Source organism: Malaclemys terrapin, chromosome 13, assembly GCF_027887155.1.
Source record: "Malaclemys terrapin pileata isolate rMalTer1 chromosome 13, rMalTer1.hap1, whole genome shotgun sequence".
In the NCBI taxonomy this organism is placed as follows: domain Eukaryota; kingdom Metazoa; phylum Chordata; order Testudines; family Emydidae; genus Malaclemys; species Malaclemys terrapin.
This window is the reverse complement of record NC_071517.1, coordinates 22,688,676-22,713,177: the sequence shown is the minus strand read 5'-3', so window position 1 is coordinate 22,713,177 and position 24,502 is coordinate 22,688,676. Positions and strand designations below refer to the sequence as shown.

Sequence of the window (24,502 nt, the reverse complement as noted above, 5' to 3'; positions counted from 1 at the left end):
CTCCCTGCTGCAATACATGTTGGTCCTCTCTGGTAATTGTGGAGGACAAGGAATTCTGTAACCATTCCACAATAACTAGTTTTAAACCATCATATGTGTGTCCACACTAGGATTTGCTAAATGGGGTTAGCTAAACCATTTTTTAAACCAATAAACCAGTGCAATTTCCAACCACAGACAAGGCCTCGGTTTAGGGGAATGAAAGGGGACTGAGTATAAATGTTTTAAAACAATTTATGTTAGAAGCTATGGGCTAAATTCTACTTTAAGGTTCTCTGATATAGATCTGAGTCACTCTGTTGATGTCAGCAGAGTGACTCTGGATTTACACTGATATCTCTGCGTAACTAATTCTGCCCAGTGTGTCTATGCTGCTAATGATCCTGGATTGTAAGTACGTCAACTGATGGATTAAAATGTTCAGCTCACCTCTAAAGAGAAACTTTCACTGTATTCCAATGAGCAACGGACTCCACCTCTGGGTTACAGCCTTTCCATCGGTACTTGCTCCGTGCCTCACAGCGCTGGTACAGTGCATGGGCCGTTCTGACAGGGAGCTGCTGTCTGGCTGGTAATTTATAGAGTGGCCAATGCTACTGAAGACAGATGGTTTCCTATTAATGTATTTAATCACGCAGACTAGAGCTTTCTGCGAGTTGGTATCCTGGAGGGCAGCTGTAATAGGGAATTCTGAAGTATGTCAGCAGTTGGGGCACAAACTCGGGGGCTATTGCTCTTCAAGCTGGGAATAGGAATAAAGGCTTTTGGCTTGTGGATGGCTCTCCAGAGGAAAAGCTCCCGGCTGTGTTACCTTGGTGACAAAATGCGGTTTGGGTTGGAGTGAAGTGTTTTGTAAATTTCATAGGATTAAATCTTGGCGTGAAGCCTCACTCTGTGTGTGTGTGTGTGTGTGTGTGTGTGTGCATATCTCTCTGTGTGTGTGCATGTCTCTCTGTGTGTGTGCACATGCATATCTCTGTATTTTTATGTGTGTGCGTCTGCATGCATGTCTCCGTATATGTGTGTGTGTGTGGATGCATGTCTCTGTGTGTGCTTGTGTGTGTGCATGCATGTCTCTGTGTGTGTGCACATGCATATCTCTGTATTTTTATGTGTGTGCATCTGCATGCATGTCTCTGTGCTTGTGTATCTGCATGCATGTCTGTGTGCATATCTGTTCACGTGTGCATATCTGTGTATGTGCATGAGTGTGTGTGTGTGTATGTGTGTGCGCTCATGTGTATTTGTGTCTCTTTGTGTACATGCATTCATGCCTGTGTGCATGCATTTATGCATGCATGCATATGTGTGTGCATATGAGGCCTTGTCTACACACAAAATTGCATCGGTTCAGTTAAATTGGTTTTGTTAAACCAGTTTACTTAAACTGGTGCAAACCCTTGGTTGGATACTTTTTGGTTAAAGAGCGGCTTATTTTGGCTTAATGTAAACCTGTTCTTTAAAATAAATCAAAATAAACCTGGATTAAAGTGAAATAAGTGTTGCCCCTCAGCCTTGTCCAGTGGTTTAGCTAAATCGTTGAAAATCAGACCTTACGTTAAACCAGTGCAACTCACCTCTGCAGTACGAGCGCCAAGAGGCATGGCGCCTGAGGGTATGTCCTGCAGCTGAAGCTCAGGTATATATACATACATTAGCTTTGATAGAGCTAGTGCACTAAAAATAACCGTGTAGCCATGGCAGCATTGGCTAGCCACTTGAGTGTGTACCTAGGCTCTCTGGAGGGGTTGTACTTGGGTGTCTTGATTGTGCTGCTGCAGCTACATTGCTATTTTTAGCATGCTAGTTCAACCAAAGCTGGTATGCGTCCATCCACCTGAGTTGGAAATTACACCAGCAGCTGCAGTGTAGACGTACTCTCAGGAGCAGTGGCCTGAATCCGGCACGGTGACATGAAAGCGCAGGGTGAAACACTCCCACTACTGCTCCATTTTATAGGATGCAGTACGCATTCTACCCTGCACCAGGTGAGCTCTGCTGGATGGAGTGAAGGGTGGACTCACACCTGGTCACTCCTTGCCCCCAGGAGATTTCCGACTCGCCCAACAGAGAGACTTGCATTCATTTGCTTTGTATCTTTCCGTGGATATATGGGGCATTTTCCAGGCACTTGCTGCAGGCTGATCCATTCCCCCCCCACACTTCAGATGATATGATATTTTTGACCATTCGGATTTGATCCTTTTCTCCTGTGAGGATCCAGGAGGCTGGGCACTTGCAGTTTGACATAGGGATCTTAGTAAACAAGCCAAAAGCTTCAGGGCTTTAATTCACTCTGGAGAGAAGTTGCCAATGGCAACTGCACCTTGGGGCCTGGCTGGCTGGGATGTAATTGATCCGGTTAATGGTGGGACAGTGCGTACAAAGAAATATTGGGGAGCAGGGCTGCAGTATCTGTATGGTTCGGATCTGCAGATAGGGACTGTGGCTGTTTCAAATGTAAAAGGAAGCAAGTGAGTAAAGACTCTGGTGGAGTGTAACACGGTGGCTTGCCCTTAAGGGCTAGAGGCTTGGGACCAGCCAATCTTGTAGCTAAGGAGCAGGAATCAGCTGATTCCCCTATGAAGAGCAGCAGGAAGCTGCAGAGGGGGGAGATTAGGGTGGATTACAGAGGCTGCTGAAACTTGCTTGGGAGTGAGACCACAGGCAGGAAAGGCCTGAGAGTGACGGGTAAACGGATAGTGTTGAGCAGGGATTTGAGAATTGTATTTTGAACTGTTTTGTTAATAAAACCCAAGGAACAAGTGGTACCAGATGGAAAGCCTGTGTGTGGCATTTATTTAAGAAGCTTCTTGATGGGGGAAACCGAGGCAGGCTGCCTGCAGAGTGACTTGAGGCTGCTACAAGGGGTGTGTGACAGGTGGCCACCCATTGACATGGAGGCACAAAGACTGCAAAACCTAGTTGTTCATATGGTGGCTTGTTTTCTAGTGTCCTGGTGTGCTCAGACTTTCCCGTTAGATGCTTGACTGTAGCTGGAGCACCCCAGGCATGCCGGGGCAGATTGTGTCTGCCAGGCAGCTGAGCGTCCCAGGAACCTATCCCATCATTCTCCGTAGGGGACACCGTGGCATTCTCAGCTGTGGAATCTGGAGGTGCAAAGAGGTGCCCATGGGAGCATGCAGTGCGGGGGATTACGATGTAGTGTTCACTGCCATGTGCAAGTGGTGGGGGCGGAGGTGCAATTCATTCAGGATCACTCCCTGTTGCCTCTGCTTTGGTGCTTTACAATATGTGTCTCGGGGACCCTCTGCCTGCCTGCGTCTGGAACAATAACAATAGACTGGGGCAAACCTCAGCGCCTGATCCAGTGAACCCAGAATGTTGCAGGAAGGAAGTGTCAGCCTCCAGGCCCAGCTCTGGATTTGCTGCCTCTGAACCAGACAGCTGTGAATTCTGGGGAAGTGCAGCTCTGGAGGGGGATGGGGCAGCTCAACCTCTCCTGTGCTCTCTTGTGGTCTGTTTGGGCATCCCCAAGAACTGCCAAGCTTGCGGCCAAAGCAGCTCGCTCGAGAGTTCCATGCAGAGAGTGAGGAAAGGGACCATTGCTGGTGAAGGTTTAACAGCCCTTTGTTTTTCCAGGGAATATTGATGGATGACGGCAGCACAGGCAAGGGCAATGGGGAACCAGCAGTGAAAGAATTAATGGCCATTAACATGTATTACATTAAGGGCTGGGTTGTGGCGCTCGCCCACGCTGGGGATGCTGCATGGCCATCCCTCCTCAGGTGTAAGACTCAATCCCTTCCCCAGTGCTTGGCGGGGTCGGTGCACACCGCAAATCTGTTCTCCTTGTGCGCAGTCTGGCCAGCGCTGCTCAGTGAGAAGGAGCCAGGGGGCCTTGCTTCCCCTCCACCCCTTTGGGACTGGCACTCCTGCAGGCTCTAGGAGGGGGCAATCCCATTACTCCTCCAAGCCCAGGGACTGCTGGTCTGTCTGCGTGTCCAAGTACCGGGGTGGGGTGGGGTGGGTGGGGGAGTGCCATGTGTCACTCCCCTGAGCCAGACACAGATTAGCCCTAGACTGAAAGAGACACACAGTCAGGCGGATGCTCCATCGAAACGTTTGCTCTAAATGGGGCACCTTGGCTTCAGCTAGTGGTGTTGGAGCCGTCAGGCTTTCCTCTTGCCCAGAGGAAGCTCCAGCTGTGATTGTTTCCCCATCAAAGAGTGGGAGAGCAGGGGAGGGGAGAGAGGTTCTGGGTGGGGACTTTCGGTGATGACTCCAATATGCATCCTTCAGTGGAGTGCAAAAGGATCCTGCTTGCTGGGTTATAATTACATGGTGGCAAACAGAACCTTCTGGACGTGGCATTCTCGCCGGGCTGCAGGGGATGAAAGGGGCAGAGATGGAAATACTAATGGGGCCTTGGCTCCTGCAAAAAGCCTGGGCTTCGGTTTCCAACACGGCAGCTCCGGGCAAGAGGCTTTAATCTAATTACATGCTTTATTTGCGCCAATTTGTTTTTCAATCAATCTTGTTCAGCCAGAAGAAAGGACATTGCTGTGGGCTTATCTGCACCTTCCTGTTCCAAGAGTGAGGTTAATGGCAGTTATCCTTGCTGGAATTGCCTGTGGGGCTGCAGACCTCACTCAGTTTGGCTCCCTGTTTGCATATGATACAGTGTGTCCTGAGTGAGTGTCATTTTGAACCTTATCTTCCTACAGCACTCATCAGTGCAAAGTTGTTCGGCTACAGAACAGCCCAGCTGTAACATAAGTGTCTCTTTGAACCAGGCCTTATCTATGCTAGTCAAGCGTATTGGTTTAACTAGATCCATTTCAAAGTTAATCTAGTTAAACCGGTGCAAACCCCCACTGCAGATGCAGCTAAACCGGGTTAGCTTTGTCCAGATCAGGTTAGACTGGGTCAGTAAATCCACTAGATTTATTAAATCAGTACACTTTTCCTGCATAGACAAGAATTAGGTTTGGTCTGCACTTCTAAAAGTTTCCAGCATAACTATGTCAGTGAGGGCTGTGGCTTTTTGTCTTTTCCTTTTTTAATTGAAAGCACTAAAGCAGATGCAGTTATACTGATACAAAGCACTGGTATAGCTTATTTTGCTTTGCTGACCCTGAAGAAACTACACTGCTATGAGCACTTTTATACCAGTATAACTGAATCTACACTAGGGCTGGGTCTACACTACCCGCCTGAATCGGCGGGTAGAAATCGACCTCTAGGGGATCGATTTATCGCGTCCCGTCAGGACGCGACAATCGATCCCCGAATCGACGCTCTTACTCCACCAGCGGAGGTGGGAGTAAGCGCCGTTGACGGGAAGCCGCAGAGGTCGATTTTGCCGCCGTCCTCACAGCGGGGTAAATCGGCTGTGATACTTCGAATTCAGCTATGCTATTCACGTAGCTGAATTTGCGTATCTTAAATCGATTCCCCCCTGTAGTGTAGATGTAGCCTAGGGGGTTCCACTTTAAGCATACAAATGTAGTTCCATAACTTTAAAGTGTAGACTAGGTCTTTGGCCTGTAGTCTTAGGCCTGGTCTACACTTCAAAGTTTTGCTGGCATAGCTATGTCAGGAGTATGAAAAAATCACCCTCTTAACAGGGCCGGATTAAGGTTATGAGGGGCCTAAGGCTAATGGGAGGGAAAGGTCTAAGTATGAATTACATATTGCCAAAAAAAATTACAACCACCATAAATTGAATTCGCAATCTTGATGGATTAATTTGTACAAAGCAATATCTAATGAGAAAAGATTTCCGATGGCCCCGCTACCATCACTCAGCTGTTACTTCAATATGGAATGGAGGGCCTACAGTAGGGCCTAAAAATAGGAGGACCTAAGGCTATAGCCTTATGAGCCTAGGGGTTAATCCGGCCCTGCCCCTTAACTGACACAGCTATGCTGGCAAAAGCCCTGTAGATGCAGTTATGCAGGCAAAATAGTCCTTTTGCAGGTGTAGCTAATTTATCTCAAGGAAGTGGTATCAGCTATACCTGCAAAATAAGTCTTAGGAGAGTTTGCCGTTATAGCTCTGCAGGACAACCCTTGCTAGTGTAGACAAGGCTGAGTCTGAGGGAGCTGCAACTCAGAGGACAGTGAACGAATCCTGCTGTACCCTCGGGCTCGGTGTGGCTGGTTGGATTAGGGTTCTCAAACTTTTTTTGCTGGGCCCCTTTTTGAAAATATTTCAGGCTGTGATGACCCTTCCCCCACTCCATACCATACCACCCTTGCTTCTGACGCTGCCTTCAGAGCTGGGCACCCTGCCAGCAGCTGCCACTCTCCGGCCACCTAGCTCTGCAGGTAGCACAGAAGTAAGGGTGACAATACTGTGACTCCCCTACAATAAGCTTGCGACACCTTTTTGGGTCAGGAACCCCAGTTTGAGAAACACTGGGCTAGTAACACTGTATCAATGCTACATTGTAACGTTTGAATCAGTATGCATTGGTGCAATGCCTATAGCCCAATGACAAAGTCAGGAGGTGGCAGATATTAGGGAGCGTGTCCTGGAGGAACGAGACCAGTGCTGGGCCATGGAAAGTCCTGAGTTCTGAATCCTGGTTCCGTGTGGCTTTGTCTGCACTGGAAAACTGTATCATATTAGAACACATGTAACTAACTTGATGTTAAACATGTCTCAGCACTCCGTATAGACCAGCACTGTCATGTCCTTGGGCGTGTGACCATCACCCCTCCAAACACCATTCTCCTGGCCTATTCTAAGTGGTGTTAAAAAGTATTTTAGCTGATACATTTGCTAAACACTTCCTTTTCCTAGTCTGAGCAGAGCCTGAGTGTTTAATATCATGCTAGGGTGCTTTGTTCTAATTGTAATTGCCCAGTGTAGACCAAAGAATCGGGTGGCCTTGGGTAAGTAATTTCACCTTTCTGTTTCAGTTTCCCCATCTGTAAAATAGGGTTAATAATATTTACCCACTTCCTTTAACCCACCTTCATGGATATCTGTGCAGCATTTTGCACATAGAAAACCCTATAAAATACTAAGTATTATTATATTATTATGGCACCTTAATCCCAGGCTCAGCCCAATACAAGAGCTTGCAAATGTTGCCCAAACTTTTGAGTTTTGAGGTGCAGTTGGGGTTCATATCAGTGGGGTGCAATTCCACACGGACTGAGTATGCTCAGTCTCATGCAATCATCATCATAATTAAGAATTATAATTTGCAGTTACATAGAACTTCATATTTTCAAAGCACGTTATACATATTAACTACTGTAATTCATCACAGCTACAGGGGTCCACCCTAATTTAAACTGACTCTGCAAATAACCATATTTTATGGTAACGCTCAGCATTTCCCTGTCAATGATATTATAAAGTGTGTGGGGTGATGCAGAAGAAATTAACAGTGTGGAAACCATGGCTCTTAAAGTAACTACAGTAAGGGATTCTCTGTCACTAGGTTGCTTTTATGTTAAAGAAGGATGCTCCGAAATGTTATAATCTGATCAGTTCCAAGCCAAAATAAATAATCAGAATAATACACATTCCTTTCCATGTCTCCACAATTCTGTCTGAATCCCAAGAGATGATGTCCCCTGTATGGCCATGCCTCACATTGCAATTCACACAATGCAAAATCTGAAAGTAATCAACAAGTCACTCACCCTTCTAATAAACCCACCCATGCTTTGTATTGAATTACTCTGCAGTGCCAGAGTGATTAGCCATTTGTGCTTTTTACACAGTACATTTTTAACACCCCCCCCATCCATGTCCAATATCTAAGTATGCAAATAAAAAGGCAATTCCTGTAGCATCCCCTTCCCTGCCCTCCCCTGGGACATAAGGCCAGCAAAGGACATAAAGTAGCAGCTAGTTTGGAGGGAGCATGTTTGGGCAGCACAACAGGCACTCTATAGAATTAGTCTAATGGTTGCTACGGAAACATCAGCTGTGGTAAAATTGCAGAAATATTAAAACCGTTCTCCTTGGATGGGAGCTTGCGGTGGTTCTAGTGCTGGGCAAAGCACAAAAGGTTTGGATGATCATCTTGAAGAAGTGTCCAAAAGTTCAGGGCCAAATTCCTCGCTGCTCTAATTCCTTTGATTTCAGTAGACGGTCAGGTATGAATTTTGCCCCAGGTACAACAGAATAGGATATTCTTTACCTTCCATCCTGTTGTTAAATAGTTGCACCACGGAGATGGCTGGATTACAGTGGTGTGCTGTTTGATTCCTGCTCTATAGTTGGTACAATGCTTTGGGATGCTTCAGCATGGCTTATGTAAATGTCATGTTCATGTTTGACCCACCCACCGACTCCAAATGTAACTTCTTTTTAGTTCACGCTTTGGGCAAAGATTCACGTCAGTTCATAGTTCTGTGTTGATCCCCCATCTCTGTGTGATACACATGTGTGCCTCAGCTTTCATGAGCAGCCATGGAGAGGGGTCCACTCGCTCACTCCTGCCCCAATCTTGGTTCCAATCCTGCAAACACCACCTTCCCACCCCAGGTTCTTTCCTTTGCATCCTTGACCACATGCTGAAGGTGTTCACTGTGGCAGGCCTTTGGTTTGAAAGCTCTCCTTATAAAGGGGTTTGGAGACTTGATTTGCAGCCTGAGCATGAGTCAAATAAAGTGCCCAGCCCTGCAAAGGCAGGAATCAATTCAGGCTGAAAAATTCTGCTGATCCATTGTGGTGCTGGCCAATGCTTTTCCCATGTGCAAAACACGGAGAGCGCTGGCTTACCTACGAAACAATCCATCCCCAGAATCATTTAATGGAATGCACTCACATGCACACAGCCTGCACTGCTATGGTCACGATATAATTTTCTGGCCCTGCTGAGAAATCCCCATTGCAGTCCAGTTCCCTGGACTGATTGGCTTTACAGGCAGGGTTCAATGTAATATAGGATCAATTCCTAGGCCATTGGCAGGGGATTACATGTCACATGAGTAGCTTGTATGAAGACAGCATGTAGATTAGATAGCTTAGTTATTATGGGAGGTGGGCTCAAACCATCAAGTTTGGATCCAGATCCAGATGGGTTCAGATCCAGGGTTTGGTCCAGCCCGTTGTAGATGCAGAGGCAGGCTTCAAAGCCAGGATATGGATCCAGAGCTAGATCTGAGATTTCCTCCGATTTAAGATTGGGATGGAAGGTTTGTTCAGGTTTATCTCTAGTTTTAGCATCCTAAACTTAACTGTGCAAAATATTGTAGTTTTGGCTCACAGAGGAATAAAGTAAACTGTTTCCCTGTTTCCAGATGTGGGGTTTACACCTGGATTTTTAACACTTTCCACACTAAACAATAAAATACTAGGGAGAATCTCAGCTCATATTTACCTGAAAGTCCTTGTGAAATGGGGGGAATCTTTCAGCAAATGCTGCGTTTGTAATGAAACCTGAAAGCAGGTGAGTTTCATGGAACCAAGAACTGTGTGATGTGCCCAAGAATCAAAAAGGAAATGGGAAAGGATCTGAAAAGGGGTGGCAAAGAGAGGTCTTTTGGCAGACTTAGTGATTCAGGGCACAGGCACTGGGATACAGCGCCTTTCGCCTTGACGTCCGTGGCTCAAACAAAGCCCACGTTCCTAGTGACTTAAAGTCAGTGTCATCTGATGACTCTTTGGTGGTCTATGCAAACGAAGTTGGTGAATCTCAGTCCAGTCCCAGTGGGCTGCATGTGTCCATGTCACTAGAAAGGCCTCTTTGATGGTAGTCTCACAAGAGAAGCTAAGAATTAAGGTGAAATTCACCGCTGCACAGAGGGACAGCACAAGGGTGCATAGACCCCACTCAGGTTTCATTTAAGTGCCCCAAATAGGGCTTAAGTGGGTCTTCCAGGGTGCATAGGCCCTCCTGCACAGCGGTGAATTTCACATAAAAAAAATCAAATACACCAGCCTTTCCCCTCTGCAGGCTTAGCTGGGAACCTTAGCAATCATACATAGCACTCACCTGCTACTTTAGCATTGCAGATAGGGTGACCAGGTATCTGGTTTTCAACCAGAACACCCGGTCAAAAAGGGTTCCTGGCAGCTCCGGTCAGCACTGCTGACCAGGCTGTTGTCTGTCCGGTTGGCTCTGCATGCTGCTCCACCCAAAATGCCACCTCCATAGCTCCCATTGTCCGGGAACTGCAGTCAATGGGAGCTGCGGAGGCGGTGCCTGTGGACGGGGCAGCGTGCAGAACCGCCTGGTCACGTCTCCGCGTAGAAGCTGGAAGGGGGGGATGCCGCTGCTTCCAGGAGCTGCTTGAGGTAAGCACCGCCTGGAGCCTGCTCCCCCTGACCCACTTCCAGCCCCAGCCCTGATTCCCCTCCCGCCCTCCTAACCCCTCGATCCCAGCCTTCTGCACCCCAAATCCTTCATCCCCAACCCAGAGCCCGCACCCCCAGCCAGAGCCCTCACACACACATCCGCAACCCAACTCCCTGCCCCAGCCCTGATCCCCTTCTCGCCCTCCGAACCTCTCAATCACAGCCCGGAGCACCCTCCTGCACTCCAAACCCTTCATCCCCATCCCCACCCCAGAGACTGTAACCCCAGCCGGAGCCCTCACCCCCCGCCGTGCTCCAACCCCCTGCCTCAGCCCTGATCCCCCTCCCGTACCCTGAACTCCTCATTTCTGGCCTCACCCCGAAACCTGCACCCCCAGCACCTTCCCGCACCCCAGCCCCCTGAGCCAGCGCGGTGAAAATGAGGGAGTGACTGAGGGTGGGGAGAGTGAGCGACAGATAGGGTTACCATTCGTCCGGATTTACCCGGACATGTCCTCCTTTTGTGTGCTAAAAATAGCGTCCGGGGGGAATTTGTAAAGCACTCACAATGTCCGGGATTTCCTCCTCCCCCGGCAGAGCGAGCGGCTGGGAGGGCTGCAGGAAAGTCCCGGGCTGGACTCCGGAGCAGCTTCCTCCTCCCACCCCCCCTCCCTGCATTCTGAGCCGGCCGGCAGCTCCTCCTCCTGCAGCCCGGTCCCGCAGCCCTGTGCAGGGCCAGGGACCGGGTTTTGTGTTGTGCAGGGGAGCTCAGCCATGTGTCCGGCTGGCACAGAGCCCAACACCCTGTTCTGAGCAGCAGGGTAAGGGGGGGCAGGAGAAGGGACAGGGAGGTTCTGGAGGGGGCAGTCAAGAAACGGGGGGGGGCTTTTGGAGGGGAGTGGAGAAAGTTTTGGGCAGTCAGGGTACAGGTAGGGGGTAGGGTCCTGGGGGGCAGTTGGGGGGGGTCTTAGGAGGGGGCAGTTAGGGGACAAGGAACAGGGAGTCTTAGGTAGGGGGTGGGGTTCTGGAGGGCAGTTAGGAGCAGGGGTCCCAGGAGGGGGCAGTCAGGGGACAAGGAGCGGGGGGTAGGGGGCTGGGAGTTCTGGGGGGGAGCTGTCAGGGGGCAGGAGTGGGGAGAGGGATCGGAGCAGTCAGGGGACAGGGAGCAGAGGGGTTTAGATGGGTTGGGAGTTCTGGGGGGGCTGTCAGGGGGCAGGAGTGTGGAGAGGGATCGGAGCAGTCAGGGGACAGGGAGCAGAGGGGTTTAGATGGGTTGGGAGTTCTGGGGGGGGCTGTCAGGGGGTGGGGAGTGGTTGGATGGGGCGTGGGAGTCCCAGGGGTCTGTCTGGGGGTGGGGGTGTGGATAAGGGTTGGGGCAGTCAGGGGACAAGAGGCAAGGAGGCTTAGATAGGGAGTGGAGTCCCGGGGGGCAGTTAGGGGCAGGGGTCCCAGGAGGGGGCAGTCAGGGGACAAGGAACGGGGGGAGGGTTGGGGCTTCTGGGGGGGCGGGAAGTGGGAGGGGCAGGGGCGGGGCTAGGGCGGGGCTCCTCCCGTCCTCTTTTTTGCTTGTTGAAATATGGTAACCCTAGCGACAGAGGAAGGGAGGAATGGAGTGAGCAGGGGCAGGGCCTCGGAGAAGGGGTGGGGCCTCGGAGGAGGGAGTGGGGCAGGGGTGAGGTAAGGGTGTTCGGTTTTGTGCGAGTAGAAAGTTGGCAACCCTAATTGCAGAGCACTTTATAAACCTCATTTAGCCTTTCTTTAAAACCTGCACAATAGAGGTGGGTTCTGAATCCCCTAAATAAACAGGGTAGGAGCCATTCTGGTGCATAACGAGTTGAAATGGGGCCTTTTACTTGATACAGCCGCCTTCTCATTCATTCTTCTAGTCACATCTACAATACAGCAGCATTGGAGCATACAGGCTGCATATGGGGGGAAAAGGTGAAGGAGGGGGATGGAGAGGAGGGGGAAGTGAAGCCCATTTTTTCCTGAAGTCTTGTCTTTTTAACCGAGAGCCCCAAACCAACACCCCAGATCCAAAACCCTTTGGGGGTGTCTGAGATACAAAGCAGGACCCAGATCTGAATTTCTCAGGCCAACCCGATTTTTGTAACGGGATGAAGTGCCGGAGTTGGGCGTGTTTGAAATCCAAACACTCTGTATTCCTGCTTTGCTCTATGACAGCCTGCCTTCATACCCTTCAAGGCGCAAAACAAGAAACTCGAACACTTTGAAGAATGCTTACTACTGGGGGGTGGGGACAAGGCCGGGGACCAGATTCACCTCACACCAACAGACAGCCTGTATGCACTAATACTAGAACTACTGCAGCCTTCTCAGGCAGGGGAGGCTTTCTGAGTTGTACCAGGTGAAAGATGGCAATCCATGGTGCATCTGAACCTTGTGACTGTGCAGCAGGAGTCGGGGGGAGGTGAGTTTCAGTCACTGATGTGCTGAGGCCAAATGTTCCGATCTGGGTGCTTAACGTTAAACACCTAAATCCGTCTTTCAACAGTTACATCAGTATTTAGGTTAGGCACACAAATCTCAAAATGGTTTTAAATGTCTCTAACTCTTTATATCTGAATGGCATTTGGTTTCCACTACTGCAGGGTGGTTTTAGTAGAGTTGTGAAGATCATCTTTAAATCACAAATGAAGTAAGTTTCCTGGTTGCAGCTTAGCCTGGGCATGATGGGAAGTCCCTGCCTTGCACTGTTCCAACTAGAGCTGGGCAGAAATTTTTTGGTAAATATTAAATTTGGAGAAAAAAATGCATTTGGAGGAGCACTGAAACAATTAGTGAATTTGGATTGAATTTGACAACAGATTGGCCTGAAAAAAATGTCAAAAAAAAAGTTCTGAAAAGTCAAAATATTTCATTTTGACCATTTCAAAACATTTTATTTCCATTTTTTAGTTCCAAACAGCATTTTTCTTAGAAATGTGGTTCATTTAGAAAACAAACAAAAAAAAAAAAAGGGGGGGGGGGAATCACCCAAAAATTAACCAAAACAAAATAAAAAACCAAAAAAACTTGTTTTGGGTTAACCTAAATGAAATTTTTTTCAGTTTTTTTTTTTTGATTCAGCAAAAAAAATTCCAAAAATACAGTTTCAGTTTGAATCAATCTGTGATTTTTTTTGGATTTTTCAGGTTAGTTCCTGAACCAAAAATGCCATTATTCATTCAGTTTTCTCCCAGATCAGGAAGGAGGTGCACTGGTAGAGCTGAGTGTGGCTGGTTGTCCAGCACCTGACACTGCACCATGCCTCACTCCCTAAAAAGATGGAGGGGAAACATTGTTTTCTAAAATAAAGTGACTTTTTTCAGGAGAAAAAAAATTAATAAAACAAACAAGGTGTTTAGCCGTGAAAGCCCTTCACATGGCCAGAGAATTAGCTAGATCAAAGGGACTGGCAGCGCCATAAAGCCTGTAAATGCATTGCTGACATATTTTACTAAGCTGAGATGGACACAAAACAGCCTCCTGCCACCTGCTCTAAGACCTTGGATCGCTCTCAGAACAAGTAGTACCAATTGCATCTTTCCAAACTCCCTCTTGCTCAGTTTACCACTGAGACTCAGTAACTGCCTTCCCAGTTCATGTTTTCTCATGGAAAACCATCCAGTCACTCCCATGATATATGGTAAGATTTTTCTTCATGATGTTTCCCCTCTCTTTGATATTGGCAGGTCTACAGCCCATCAAAAAGGAAAGCATGGGCTGGTGGGAGGAACATATACCTGAGAATCTTGAGGTTTGGGTTTTAGTCCTGCCTCAGATTTCCTGTATTTTCAATTTCCTAATTTGGATGCCTAAAGTAGGCACTTAATGTCCTTTGTTTGCCACCCAAGTGCTGATCTACTCCCTTAAATCAGAATTTAGGTGCTTAAAATGGGTATTTAGGGTCAAGAATATGGATTTAGGTGTCCACGTTTGAAAACTGGCTCTTTAAACCTCTCTGTGCCCTGATTTCCCCATCTGTGGGGAACAGGGATGATACAATGAAGGGAGTTTGTATGGCTTGGTTAGTTCAGGTTTGTAATGCACTTGAGCCCTCAGACGGAAGGTGCTGGACTAGTGACAAGTGCTGAGTTATACTGTAGTTTCTCCTTGTTAAATACATTTGAATCCAGGAGAGTGCATGGGTAACCTTGTGAGTCAGCGGGTCCCAGATGCAATTTGTGCTGGCTGGGTTTAGTGGGAGAGCACGCTATGTTCTCAAGCAAGAGATCATGTCTGTCAGGCAGGAAGAGACAGGAGAACTCAGCTTTCTCGCCGGAGAAGCAAGGCTCAAAACAAAGGAGTTGTTTGGGGTGGAAAGTCTCCACCCACTCCAGGAAGTCACCTGACCCATTAGCATTATGGCCGCCAAAACATGACCGAACAGGGACATGGCGGCAGCTGTAATGGTTAAGAAATAGCTAGGATTGATTCTATCCTCCAGCCTATCCCTGAGAGGCAGAGCAGAGGGCAAAACCTCCAGCCCAGAAATGCTCCCCATGGGACCAGGACAAATGGCAACTTGACTCTTCCCCGTTGCCCTTACAGCTCAGTTCCTACACTACACTACAGGTTCCCCTCCCTCTCGCAGCAGGCCCTGTGTCGTCCTGGTCGCTATCACTCCGTCTGTAGACAGCGGGTGAGTAGAATGTCTAAGGTGAAAATTATTCACCTATTTGCTAGGAAGCTCCCGCTCTCGATGCTTCAGCCACGTCCTTTGGTCTCTGGGATCCTTCATCTAGAGGGGGATTACCCCATGGTTGGTCCTCGTTAACCCAAGAGGTGTGCAAGAGAGCACCCGCATCTCTCATGGAACCCAGTGGGAGCTGTAGATACTCAGCACCTTTCACAATCAGACCAGGCCCACTCAGCCTAGTAGGCAATGGGCGTATGGCGAGGAAGAACACAGGGAGAAATAACTGAGGCAGGGAGAATCCTACATCCCTTTAATGGCCTGTATGTGTTGCAGCAGTGCTCAGTGTATTCCAGTTGTCAGCAAGTCGCGTCTCCTCCCCATTTCCGACCCCCGCACCCAGCAACCCTTGGAGCTTGGCTCGGCGATCAGCTTTCAGCAAGGGAGCAGCAGCACAGTAAATCTTTCCACCGGAGTCTAAGCTGTTGAAATTATGTTTGATGGACTCGAGCGGAATCTTTTTTTAATCATTAGGCAACGTTAGTGTAATAGACTACAGCGCTCTCTGTGTGCATTTGGCTTGGCTAAGAGGCGACCTTTTTAATATTAAGTATGCAGCACAGCTCATTTGCAAGCACAAAATCTGAGCTGTGTTTCAGAGATTTAATTCGTCATCCGAAACAGTCTCCAATGGGTTTTCTAGCAGTTTGAGAAAGGAGAGAGCTCAGAAGGTGAAAGACAGAGAGAGAGCCAGGGGACCCGATCCACCGGTGATGTAAATCAGTACTGAAACCAATGGAGCTCTGCGGATTCACACCCGCTGGGATGTGACCCATTGACTTCACTGGAGCTACGTTGATTTACATGAGTTGGGATCCGGCCTTCCTGATTTCATTAGAGCTATGCTGATTTATACCAGCTGGGGAATTGGCCCATTGACTTCAATTTAAACCAGCTGAGGCACTGGCCCAGAAAGTAGAGATGTGAGGAGGGAGGAAAAAGGAAGAGAGGGCAGAGTAGGAAGGTCTGATCCAGCTCTCCCTTACTTCAGTGGAATTACTCTTCATTGACAGTGGTGAAAGCCAGGGTGTGCCAGGCCCAGAACATAGAACTAGATAGTTAATTAAGAACTAAAGTGGTTCCACCTGGTGCATGAGGCTCACAGTATCTTCATATCCACAGCTGCTGAAGCACAGAGGATGTTTTCACATCACAGCTACCAGCAATCCTTGCTGGGCACCGTTATGCTGTTTCCTGTCATGTTAAGAATCACCAGCCCTGATGCTACTCCCTGCCCTAAAAGCAAGACTGAGCCCATGGTGCTCGAATGTGCTGATTGCTGACTCAATGCAATATCCGTTTAAGAAGTACATACTGGCAGGCCAAGGTCTGGAGAGTCAGTCGAGTTTGGATACTTCTCTGAATCTTATCCCAGGCTCCTGGGTTTGGAAACCTCACAAGGGCAGGTTTCTTGGAGTTCGTAATCTCAGCCCAACTGGAAATACTATGAGAACAGCCTGGTGGTTGGGAAGTGCTGAGAATTTAAGCCACAAGAAAAGGTTGCTGAACTTCTCTGAAGCTCCTGAAGAGATGTGGGCTCATTTCCATGCATGGTTCCAGACAAACTCCAGGGTGATTCTTGGTCTGGGATTAATCCCACTTTCTCTAGCAGTACTTCTGGACCTGATGCTAAGACAGGGCAAGCTATAGGAGATGGACAGAAAGCCTTTCTGTACTGACATGCTCAGAACAGCTCCCACTGGCTCAGCCAGTGACGAATCTCCTGTTTGGTTCTAGTAGAGGTGGTGCTTGTGGACCACACTGGACCTGGCTGGAGTTTTTGCACTCCGAAGTAAGCTTTGACACAGATCAGGGACTCTGTCTACTGGTCATGTCCCCCCACCAGCTAGCAGACACAAGGCAGCCTCTGCCATCTGGGGTAGATTAGGCTGGGCGACCATTAGCCATTCATCCAAGAGGGCATTTTTGCTCTAGCTTATAACTAACATTACATCCCTGCTGCTCCTTTCATTCATTTCATTTGGTACAAGTATCAGGATGTGGTAACTTGCTCCCTGTGTTGTCCTGCAGTTAGGGCAGCAGATTGATAGACAGAACTCCTGGGTTTTAGTTTCTTCTGCTACTAACTTGCTGTATGGCCTTGGATAAATCATCTTTCTGTGCATCATTTTCTCTTCTGTGAAATGGGTATTACAAAGCCTAATTAGTGAGTATTTATAAAGCTTAGAGATCTTTGAATGACATGTGCTATAGGAGGGCAAAGCATTAGTAATAATCATCATCGTAGTGCATTAGTATCCAGAAAACGTCCTGCCTGTTGTTCCTGACTAGAATCCCATTAGCTGCATATTCAATTAATCCGATTGCTTGTCTCAGATCTGCATGTTGCTTAGCCAGATGCGCTTGGTCAGAACCCTGTCTGTTCTGGTTAGGTCAGGGCCTTAGGACTTGTTCTCCTTGCAGACTCTTCCACACAAGTTTTCTTTCAGTGTTCATCATCTGGAATCTTTCACAGGTCCTCAGCATTGTCAACATTAAAATAACCCATCCTGGACATGGCCTGTGCCCTCGAAGGATGGGTTTGGTGTTGTCTGGCCCATTGCAAACATTGGCCTGCCATTTAGTGTCGCTGCAAAAAGAGGAGAGTGCATCTCCTGTGGTCTGAACAAAGGGAATTCAGGGTCATCAGCAGTTCCTCCTGTGGCTGCAAAGTTCAATCCAGGACTTAGGGTAGCCCTTCATGGTGACATTAGTCAGCACAGTCTGAGAGCCAGAGAGAACCACGGAATCTGTCTGTGACTGCAGCCTCCATAAAGAATCTCCTTGATATGAATTGCAACCAAGTTCTGGCCCTTCTCTACCCCTGCAGAGGGTATGACACGCAGACAGGTTTAAGGATTACAGAGGAAACCTCTGAGGACGGGCAGTTGAATGATTGTCAGAATGGAAGCCCTAGAGGGTTAGTGAAAGAAAGGGCTAGATATTATAAAAGATTCCAGCTAAAACTTTGTGCCAATGCTTTTATGGGATATCCACTCTCTGTTCCAGTGTGTTTCAAGTCTTGCTTAGAGAGACAAGGTGGGTGAGGTAATATCTTTTATTGGACAAACTTCAAGTCTTGCTTGACATTCAGGGTCACATTAGAAGAAGAAAACAAAGAGCCGTAATGATTTCTATAATCCGTTGGCCCTCGGCTATTCTTTTCCATTTAAAAGGTTCTTGGCAGGTTGGGAGCATGGTAGGGAATCTCAGCAGGGCGTCTGGCATGGAAAACCGTGTTGTTTCAAATGATAGGTTTTGCTTCTGGCCCCGACTTTGATTAGATCATATTTAGAGAGAACAAAGCAATTTATCATCATTTGCACTCTTCTGAGGGATGGGAATAAAGTTGATAGCAGTCAAGAGACTAGTGTCTGGAGAACAATAAGAGTGAATGGACATGGGCTGATGAGGCCGTGTGTGTATTTGGTTAGGATTAGTCTGGGAGCTAGGGCTTGGGTTGGAGGTGGAATCAGAGTTAGATTTTGAGATCTTGCAAGATTTTAGCCCTAACTGCTGGAAGTCTGGAAGATTAGCCATTATGGAATTTCTATCATCTTGGTCTCTTAGCAAGACTGTGGCCACATCCCAGCCAGAACCAGAAAATAATCTGCTTCTGAGTTTAAACGTGACCTGGCACCAAAACAATTGGCCGGGTCTGGGATCAGGGGCTTTGAATTCTCCCAGATTTTAAAGCACCGAGGACCCTAACTCCCATCAAGTTAAGCATCTAAACATTTTGAAAATCCCATTAAGTGCCTATCTTCATCTTTAGAGGCCTAAATACCTTTGAAAACCTGACTCCTGGTCCCTTGGTGTTGGGCAACTGCACTTCTCCTGGCTGTACCTTGTATATTTAGCAATACAGGAGGTGCATTCCAACTGGTTCTACCTAACACAGGACCGGATTTTGATACTCTTGCTCCTGTTGAGTAGTAACTTGCTCCACTGAAATCCGTGGCACTACTCCTGGAGTAGGATACATACATTGAGGAGTAAGGGTGGCACTATTGATGCTTTCTACTTAGGCATGCCTGGTATGTCCCAGCAGAAGTCAGTTGGCTAATGCAGAGGTCTGTATTTTCATCACGCATTGGAGTGTTGACTTCCCACCAGAGTCAGCATAGGTTCAATAGAACAAACTTCCCCAGCAATTCTGGAGAGTAACTCCCGTTTCAAATAGCTATTGCAGCTACAAAGGCCCTAGTATTCACCTACGAAAGCTCATGCTCCTATACATCTGTGAGTCTATAAGGTGCCACAGGACTCCTTGCTGCTTCTAGTGGGCTTAGAAACCGCTCATGCTTTCTGCACCTCTCCAAGGTTAGGAGAGTGGTGGGTAAGGTGTTCCTAGATCCCAGTTACTTCCCCACGCTGTGCCTCTGTTACCCCTCTACCCTTGGTCTATTTAGATTGTGAGGTCTTCCAGGCAAGGGTCATTTCTCCCTATGGGTTTGGACAAGACCTACCACAATGGGGCCCTGGTCTCAGCTGGAGCCTCCAGACACTACAGTAATGCAAATAATAAGAGCAGTGTAACAGGGTGGCTTGTGTGTGGGCTGGAGAGCGTGGAGCTCAGGCAACCCTGATGGCAAGAGGAGCCTCACCTGAGAGGAATCTAGTGATTCCAATATAAAAGGCAGCAGGATGCTGCAAAGAGGGGCATGGCTGGGAAAGTAGCTGAGCTTGCCAGAGGAGTACAGGTGGCTTGGCTGTAAACGGGATGCTTGGGAAACAGGACGTTGTGTGGAGCTGGGGCTGGTGGATGGAGCAGCTATGAGGAGCAAGTTATGCTGCTGCAGAGTCCTAGCCAGACCACGCTGGAGTTACAGGAGGGAAGGTGAGCTGCAAAGCTGTGTGTTTGTTCTGGACATTTGACAAAGTTTGTTGCCAGCCTGAGGAGTGCCGGTGAAGAGCAAATTAGGGGATTTGACCTTACAAGGTCACTGGAGACTGAGTGAGTTAAAGGGGCCTGTATGAAGGGGAAATAGAGGCGGAATGGCCACAAGGTTGTAAGCGGCAATAGTGCTACAAGCAACTTCAGAAGATCAGGTCCAACGCTGGAGGAGATACAGGCGGACACTGCACGGTTCTGTTTAGAACATTCCAGCCAAAGGCTTATCTCCAGCAGCAAATTGCATCAGGTCAGAACATAAGCTCGGGGAGGTGTGTCAGAAAGTCACCTGCAACTTCCCATCAGCTGGATCTGGGCAAACCCTGCTGGGACCAGTGGCAGATGACTCATCTGCTTGTGCCCTGGCAGCCTTGCCCTTCACTGACACTGCTTCCCTTTCCTGCTTTCCTCCTCCCCGGCCCTTAGTCACAGAGCTCTGGGGCCTCTCAGTGGCATTTGCATTTTTTTAAGGATTACCAAAAACTGCTTAAAAATGGGAGAGAGGTAAGAAAGATGTTTTTTGTATGGATATCTGCCCCGATTCAGCCTGGCCTCCTGCCTGAGTCAAACTCTCACTCCCTTTACATCCCCCCCTCCCATTGGGCCCATTTGCAGCAGAGCAGCCGTGTGCACCAGAACCTCTAAGGCCAATGGTGGAAGCACCAACATCCAAGTCATTTAAAATTGTTACAGTGCCAAGGTGCAGTGCGGCCATGGCAACATGGCCATCGCATGGTTGCATGTGACGTTACTTTGTCGCCACCTTGTGCCAGTATATTTGCACATCACAGTGCAGTGTCATGGCGACAGGGGATGGATCACTTGATGATTACCTGTTCTGTTCATGCCCTCTGGGGCACCTGGCATTGGTCAATGTCGGAAGACAGGATACTGAGCTAGATGGACCTTTGGTCTGACCCAGCATGGCCATTTTTATGTTCTTATGGTAATGCAGGTTACTGCTGTTACATCATCACGTTGCAGCACGGCTGCATCATGACGTGTTGTCTGCTCCAGCCACGTGGCCAGACTTAGAACCACCCTGTCAAAACTGGGATGGCTCTGCCAAAATCCAAGCAGGGAGGAGCCTCCGATGTATCAGGAATAAGTCAGTATCCAGTGGGCTGAAATGCCTGGAATTGCTCCAGCCCAGCAAACACAGTCACTATGTTGCCAGCGCTGCCAGAGCAACAGTCCCGGCTCCATCACATTAGTGGCAGTGGAACGCAGGCTGGTGTTCGGAGGAATAAAATCATCATGTCACAGCAGTAGGGCCCATTAGAAATGAAATGTTCCTACTGGGGTATTTTATTTGCACACTCCAGTAGAGTGGACACCAAAAGGCTTTGCTAATGCTTCATGGGCTGCTAATTTCCTCTCTGACCTCTTTTGTTGGAGTGTGACCCCAGCCAGAATCTCTCTGCAATGAATGCCAAAGCCTGCCACAGGCCTGGGTTAGGGGTTACAATGAGGCCTCTGTGGGCTTTAATCAGGCTCCAGTTTGCAGTTTAAGAACAGGGGGAATTTGTGTGGCTCTCAAAAGAGCTGGGTGGCACAATAAGGGAGGCCCCGGGCTCTCCCATGAAGGCAGAGGCAGCCCGGCGAAGACAGCTAAAGGGATTCGTCAGGCGGGGAGGAGGGAGGATGGCTTCCTTTGTAAAAGGCTTTCTTTAGAAAGGAAGGTTTTGCTGAATGCCCCTGCTAGACGACCCAATCGGGGCCTGGCAGATGGATATCACAGGCATGCGGCTTATTCATGGCAGCCTGCAGCTTTTCTCGCTTCCCCCTCCCCCAGCCTTTTATGCATTTTTAAGGCTAATTTGTTTTGTTAATCTTTTCTTGCCCTCCCGCTTTCTCTCCCCCCTACAGATTGTGACTCATACTGCAAGGCGTCCAAGGGGAAGCTGAAGATTAACATGAAGAAATACTGCAAGAAAGACTATGGTGAGTTGTGCGTTCTTGGCCTTCCCAGCGTTTTTAAAATGAGGGGGATTTTAAAAAAACATCTCTTTCCTAAAATGCAATTGGCCTCATTCATATTAGATGAGACTGCAAGGGATGAGCTCTAGCAGGTCTGAACCCAGGACCTGTTCTGCCCAGCATAGTCACAGTTTGTTCAAGAGACACGCGTGTATGTGGAAGGGACCACGTGCATTTCCAGGTGCACCTCGGAAGAACTCGTACATATGGAAGAAGCAGAGTGGTCAGGATTCCCGTACAGCTTCATCTCTGCTCGAATGCAATCTCTGTTCATTCCTGCCCCATGCTCTGAGTGTGTTGTAACCTGTATTTTAGGCATTATTTTTCTATGGTTTAGAGATGAAATCAGACTCCCTAAACAAATCGCAGTGATGCATGTGTGTGCAATGACACTTCTAAAACATGCAGTGATGATTTAAAAGTATGTGCAATGAATGGTGAACACAATTCCCCCAGGGTCCTTGCCCAGCCCCAACACTGCATTCTCTGTTACCTAGTGTCCTCTGGGGCCACGCCCACGCCTCAGCCCAAGTGATGCATACTCTGTGACAGCAGTGACTTTTTAAAATTGTTTTAGGCTTCGGAAGACTAGTGGCCAATGCTGCTTTGTCATTTGAGTGCATATACCCTTCCCCATCCAGCTACACCAGGCACAGCTCTCCCCATAGCATGGAAGGCTCATGGTTTGGTCTCCATGCTACAGGTTATCATTAGCACTTAGCAATTTTCAGAGTGTCTGAAACAAGGAGTAGGGGAAGAGAAATGTCTGCACACAGTGGCCGGTCTGCTGTGTCTTAGCAAGAGAATACTGTGTGTTTTATACAGTAGGATTTTAATGATTGTTCAAGTGAGGATGGCATCCAATTCATTGGGACACCTCCCAAAAGTCAGACTGTGCACAATCAAAAGCTCTCCCATCTCATTTGTCTGGAAAGTTACAGTTTTCCAAATGAGATGGGAACATCTAATCAAAAGACCAGCTTCAAAGGTTAAGATCATCCATGTTTTTCCACTTCCAGAGCCCTAACTTCCTACGCTCTGGCACTTACCAGGCAGAGTAGCTGGATAATTTGGCAAGAGGGGTGGTGGTGTGTCACATCACATGACTTAGCAGTACAGAGACCCCTGAAGTCAATGCTGAAGTGCCAGTTAATACCAGCAGAGAGCCTGTCCTCTAAGGGTTAGCTATTGGTTACACACTTCGTTTTTTTGTTTTGATTTAACGTAGATAAAATAAACCAAATGAGCTCCTAAGCTAAACTATCTGCCCCTAAGATGTAGGGGGACAAGCTTTATTGGACCAACTTCTGTTGGTGAGAAAGACAAACTTTCCAGCTGCACAGAGCTCTTCTTCGGGTCTGGAAAAGGTACTAAGATAGTCACAGCTAAATACCAGATGGTACCGATACACTTATGCAAAATGATCTGATTCATTTGTAACACTAGTTTTGCCAGTGACTTCTGTGGAGTTACTCCTGATTCACACCAGTGTATGTGAGAGAAGTATCATAGATTTTAAGGACAGAAGAGACTCTTAGATCATGTAGTCTATAAACACAGACCATAGAATTTTACTTCTGTATTGAGTCAAACATCAATCCTTTGTGTTTCTTATATCCTTTAATATGTTGATGCTTAGATCCTTGGTCATGAAGATATCTTTACAAAAAGAAGTTTGTAATGGAGCTGTGATTTAATTACATCATCAATATCTTTGACAAGTTCTCGGGCCAGTGTCAGCTGCAATTCAAAGTGTTGAGTCTCATCTATAGAGCCCAGTGGGCCTCATTCTGATCCTAGATACTCTGGTAGCATTTCACTGAGGGGTCTCCAAAGAAGTCAACAGACTGACTGTGGGCTTAGCTGAAGTTAAATGAGGTTAGAATCTGTCTTGGCTTTTGGGGAGATCAACCCTGCTTCCCAAGTGTTGCCATTCCAGTTGAGATTAGCTGGGGGTATTCTAGGTATTAGGAACCAGACTGATGGAAAATTCCTGTGCAATCTGTTAAGGATGGAATCAACAGCGCTCTGTAGAAATGTAACTAAAGTTTGTAGCAATGACTTCAAACATGCCTACAGGGACTGAGACCATTTCTATAGGGTTTTTTTTTTTAAGTCACCTATAGAATTCCACATTAGGGATCTAATTTTCTATTACATTTTATAGGATAGTCCAAAAATCCTACAGAAAAGTGATCATTTTCTGTTTAATTCCATGGGGCTTTCCCATGAGGGTGGGGGGACTGGAGGCAGCAGGCTGTGTGCAGTTGAGGACTCTGGACTCCTGAATTCACTTCCTTCACTAGGATGAGGCCCTGAGCCTACTTCTATTGAGGTCAATGGGAACCTTCCCGTTGACTGTAATGGATACTGGATTGGGCCCTGGCAGAGCCTGGGCCACCTTCTCCCTTACATGGAAGCTCCTTTACCTCACCCTGGCAGTGTAAAGAAGACTTAAAGTGGGTGTGAATTACAGTTGTATCCACTTTAAAGCCCCTTTATGCTGCCAGAGTGAGGTGAAGAGGCCTTTGTGTAAATGATCAGCTTCCTGTGTATATTGATCTTCAGAGTCCATCTCTAAGCACTGGCTGTTGCCTATATCTAGTGGGGGAGTGAACTGGTGTATAATACACTATGTCAGGGGTCGGCAACGTTTGGCACGCGGTTCGCCAGGGTAAGCACCCTGGCGGGCCGGGCC

At 47.9% G+C, this 24,502-nt stretch overlaps 1 protein-coding gene across 3 annotated transcripts in view; it reads left to right on the top strand.

The window, feature by feature from the left end:
- NTN1 (netrin 1) overlaps window positions 1-24,502 on the top strand; it is a 212,988-nt gene that overhangs the window by 157,837 nt on the left and 30,649 nt on the right. For all 3 annotated transcript variants that reach the window (XM_054048407.1, XM_054048406.1, XM_054048405.1), the window contains one exon: window positions 21,694-21,768. In XM_054048407.1, coding sequence (XP_053904382.1) covers window positions 21,694-21,768 — 75 coding nt within the window. The remainder of the gene's footprint in view (window positions 1-21,693; window positions 21,769-24,502) is intronic.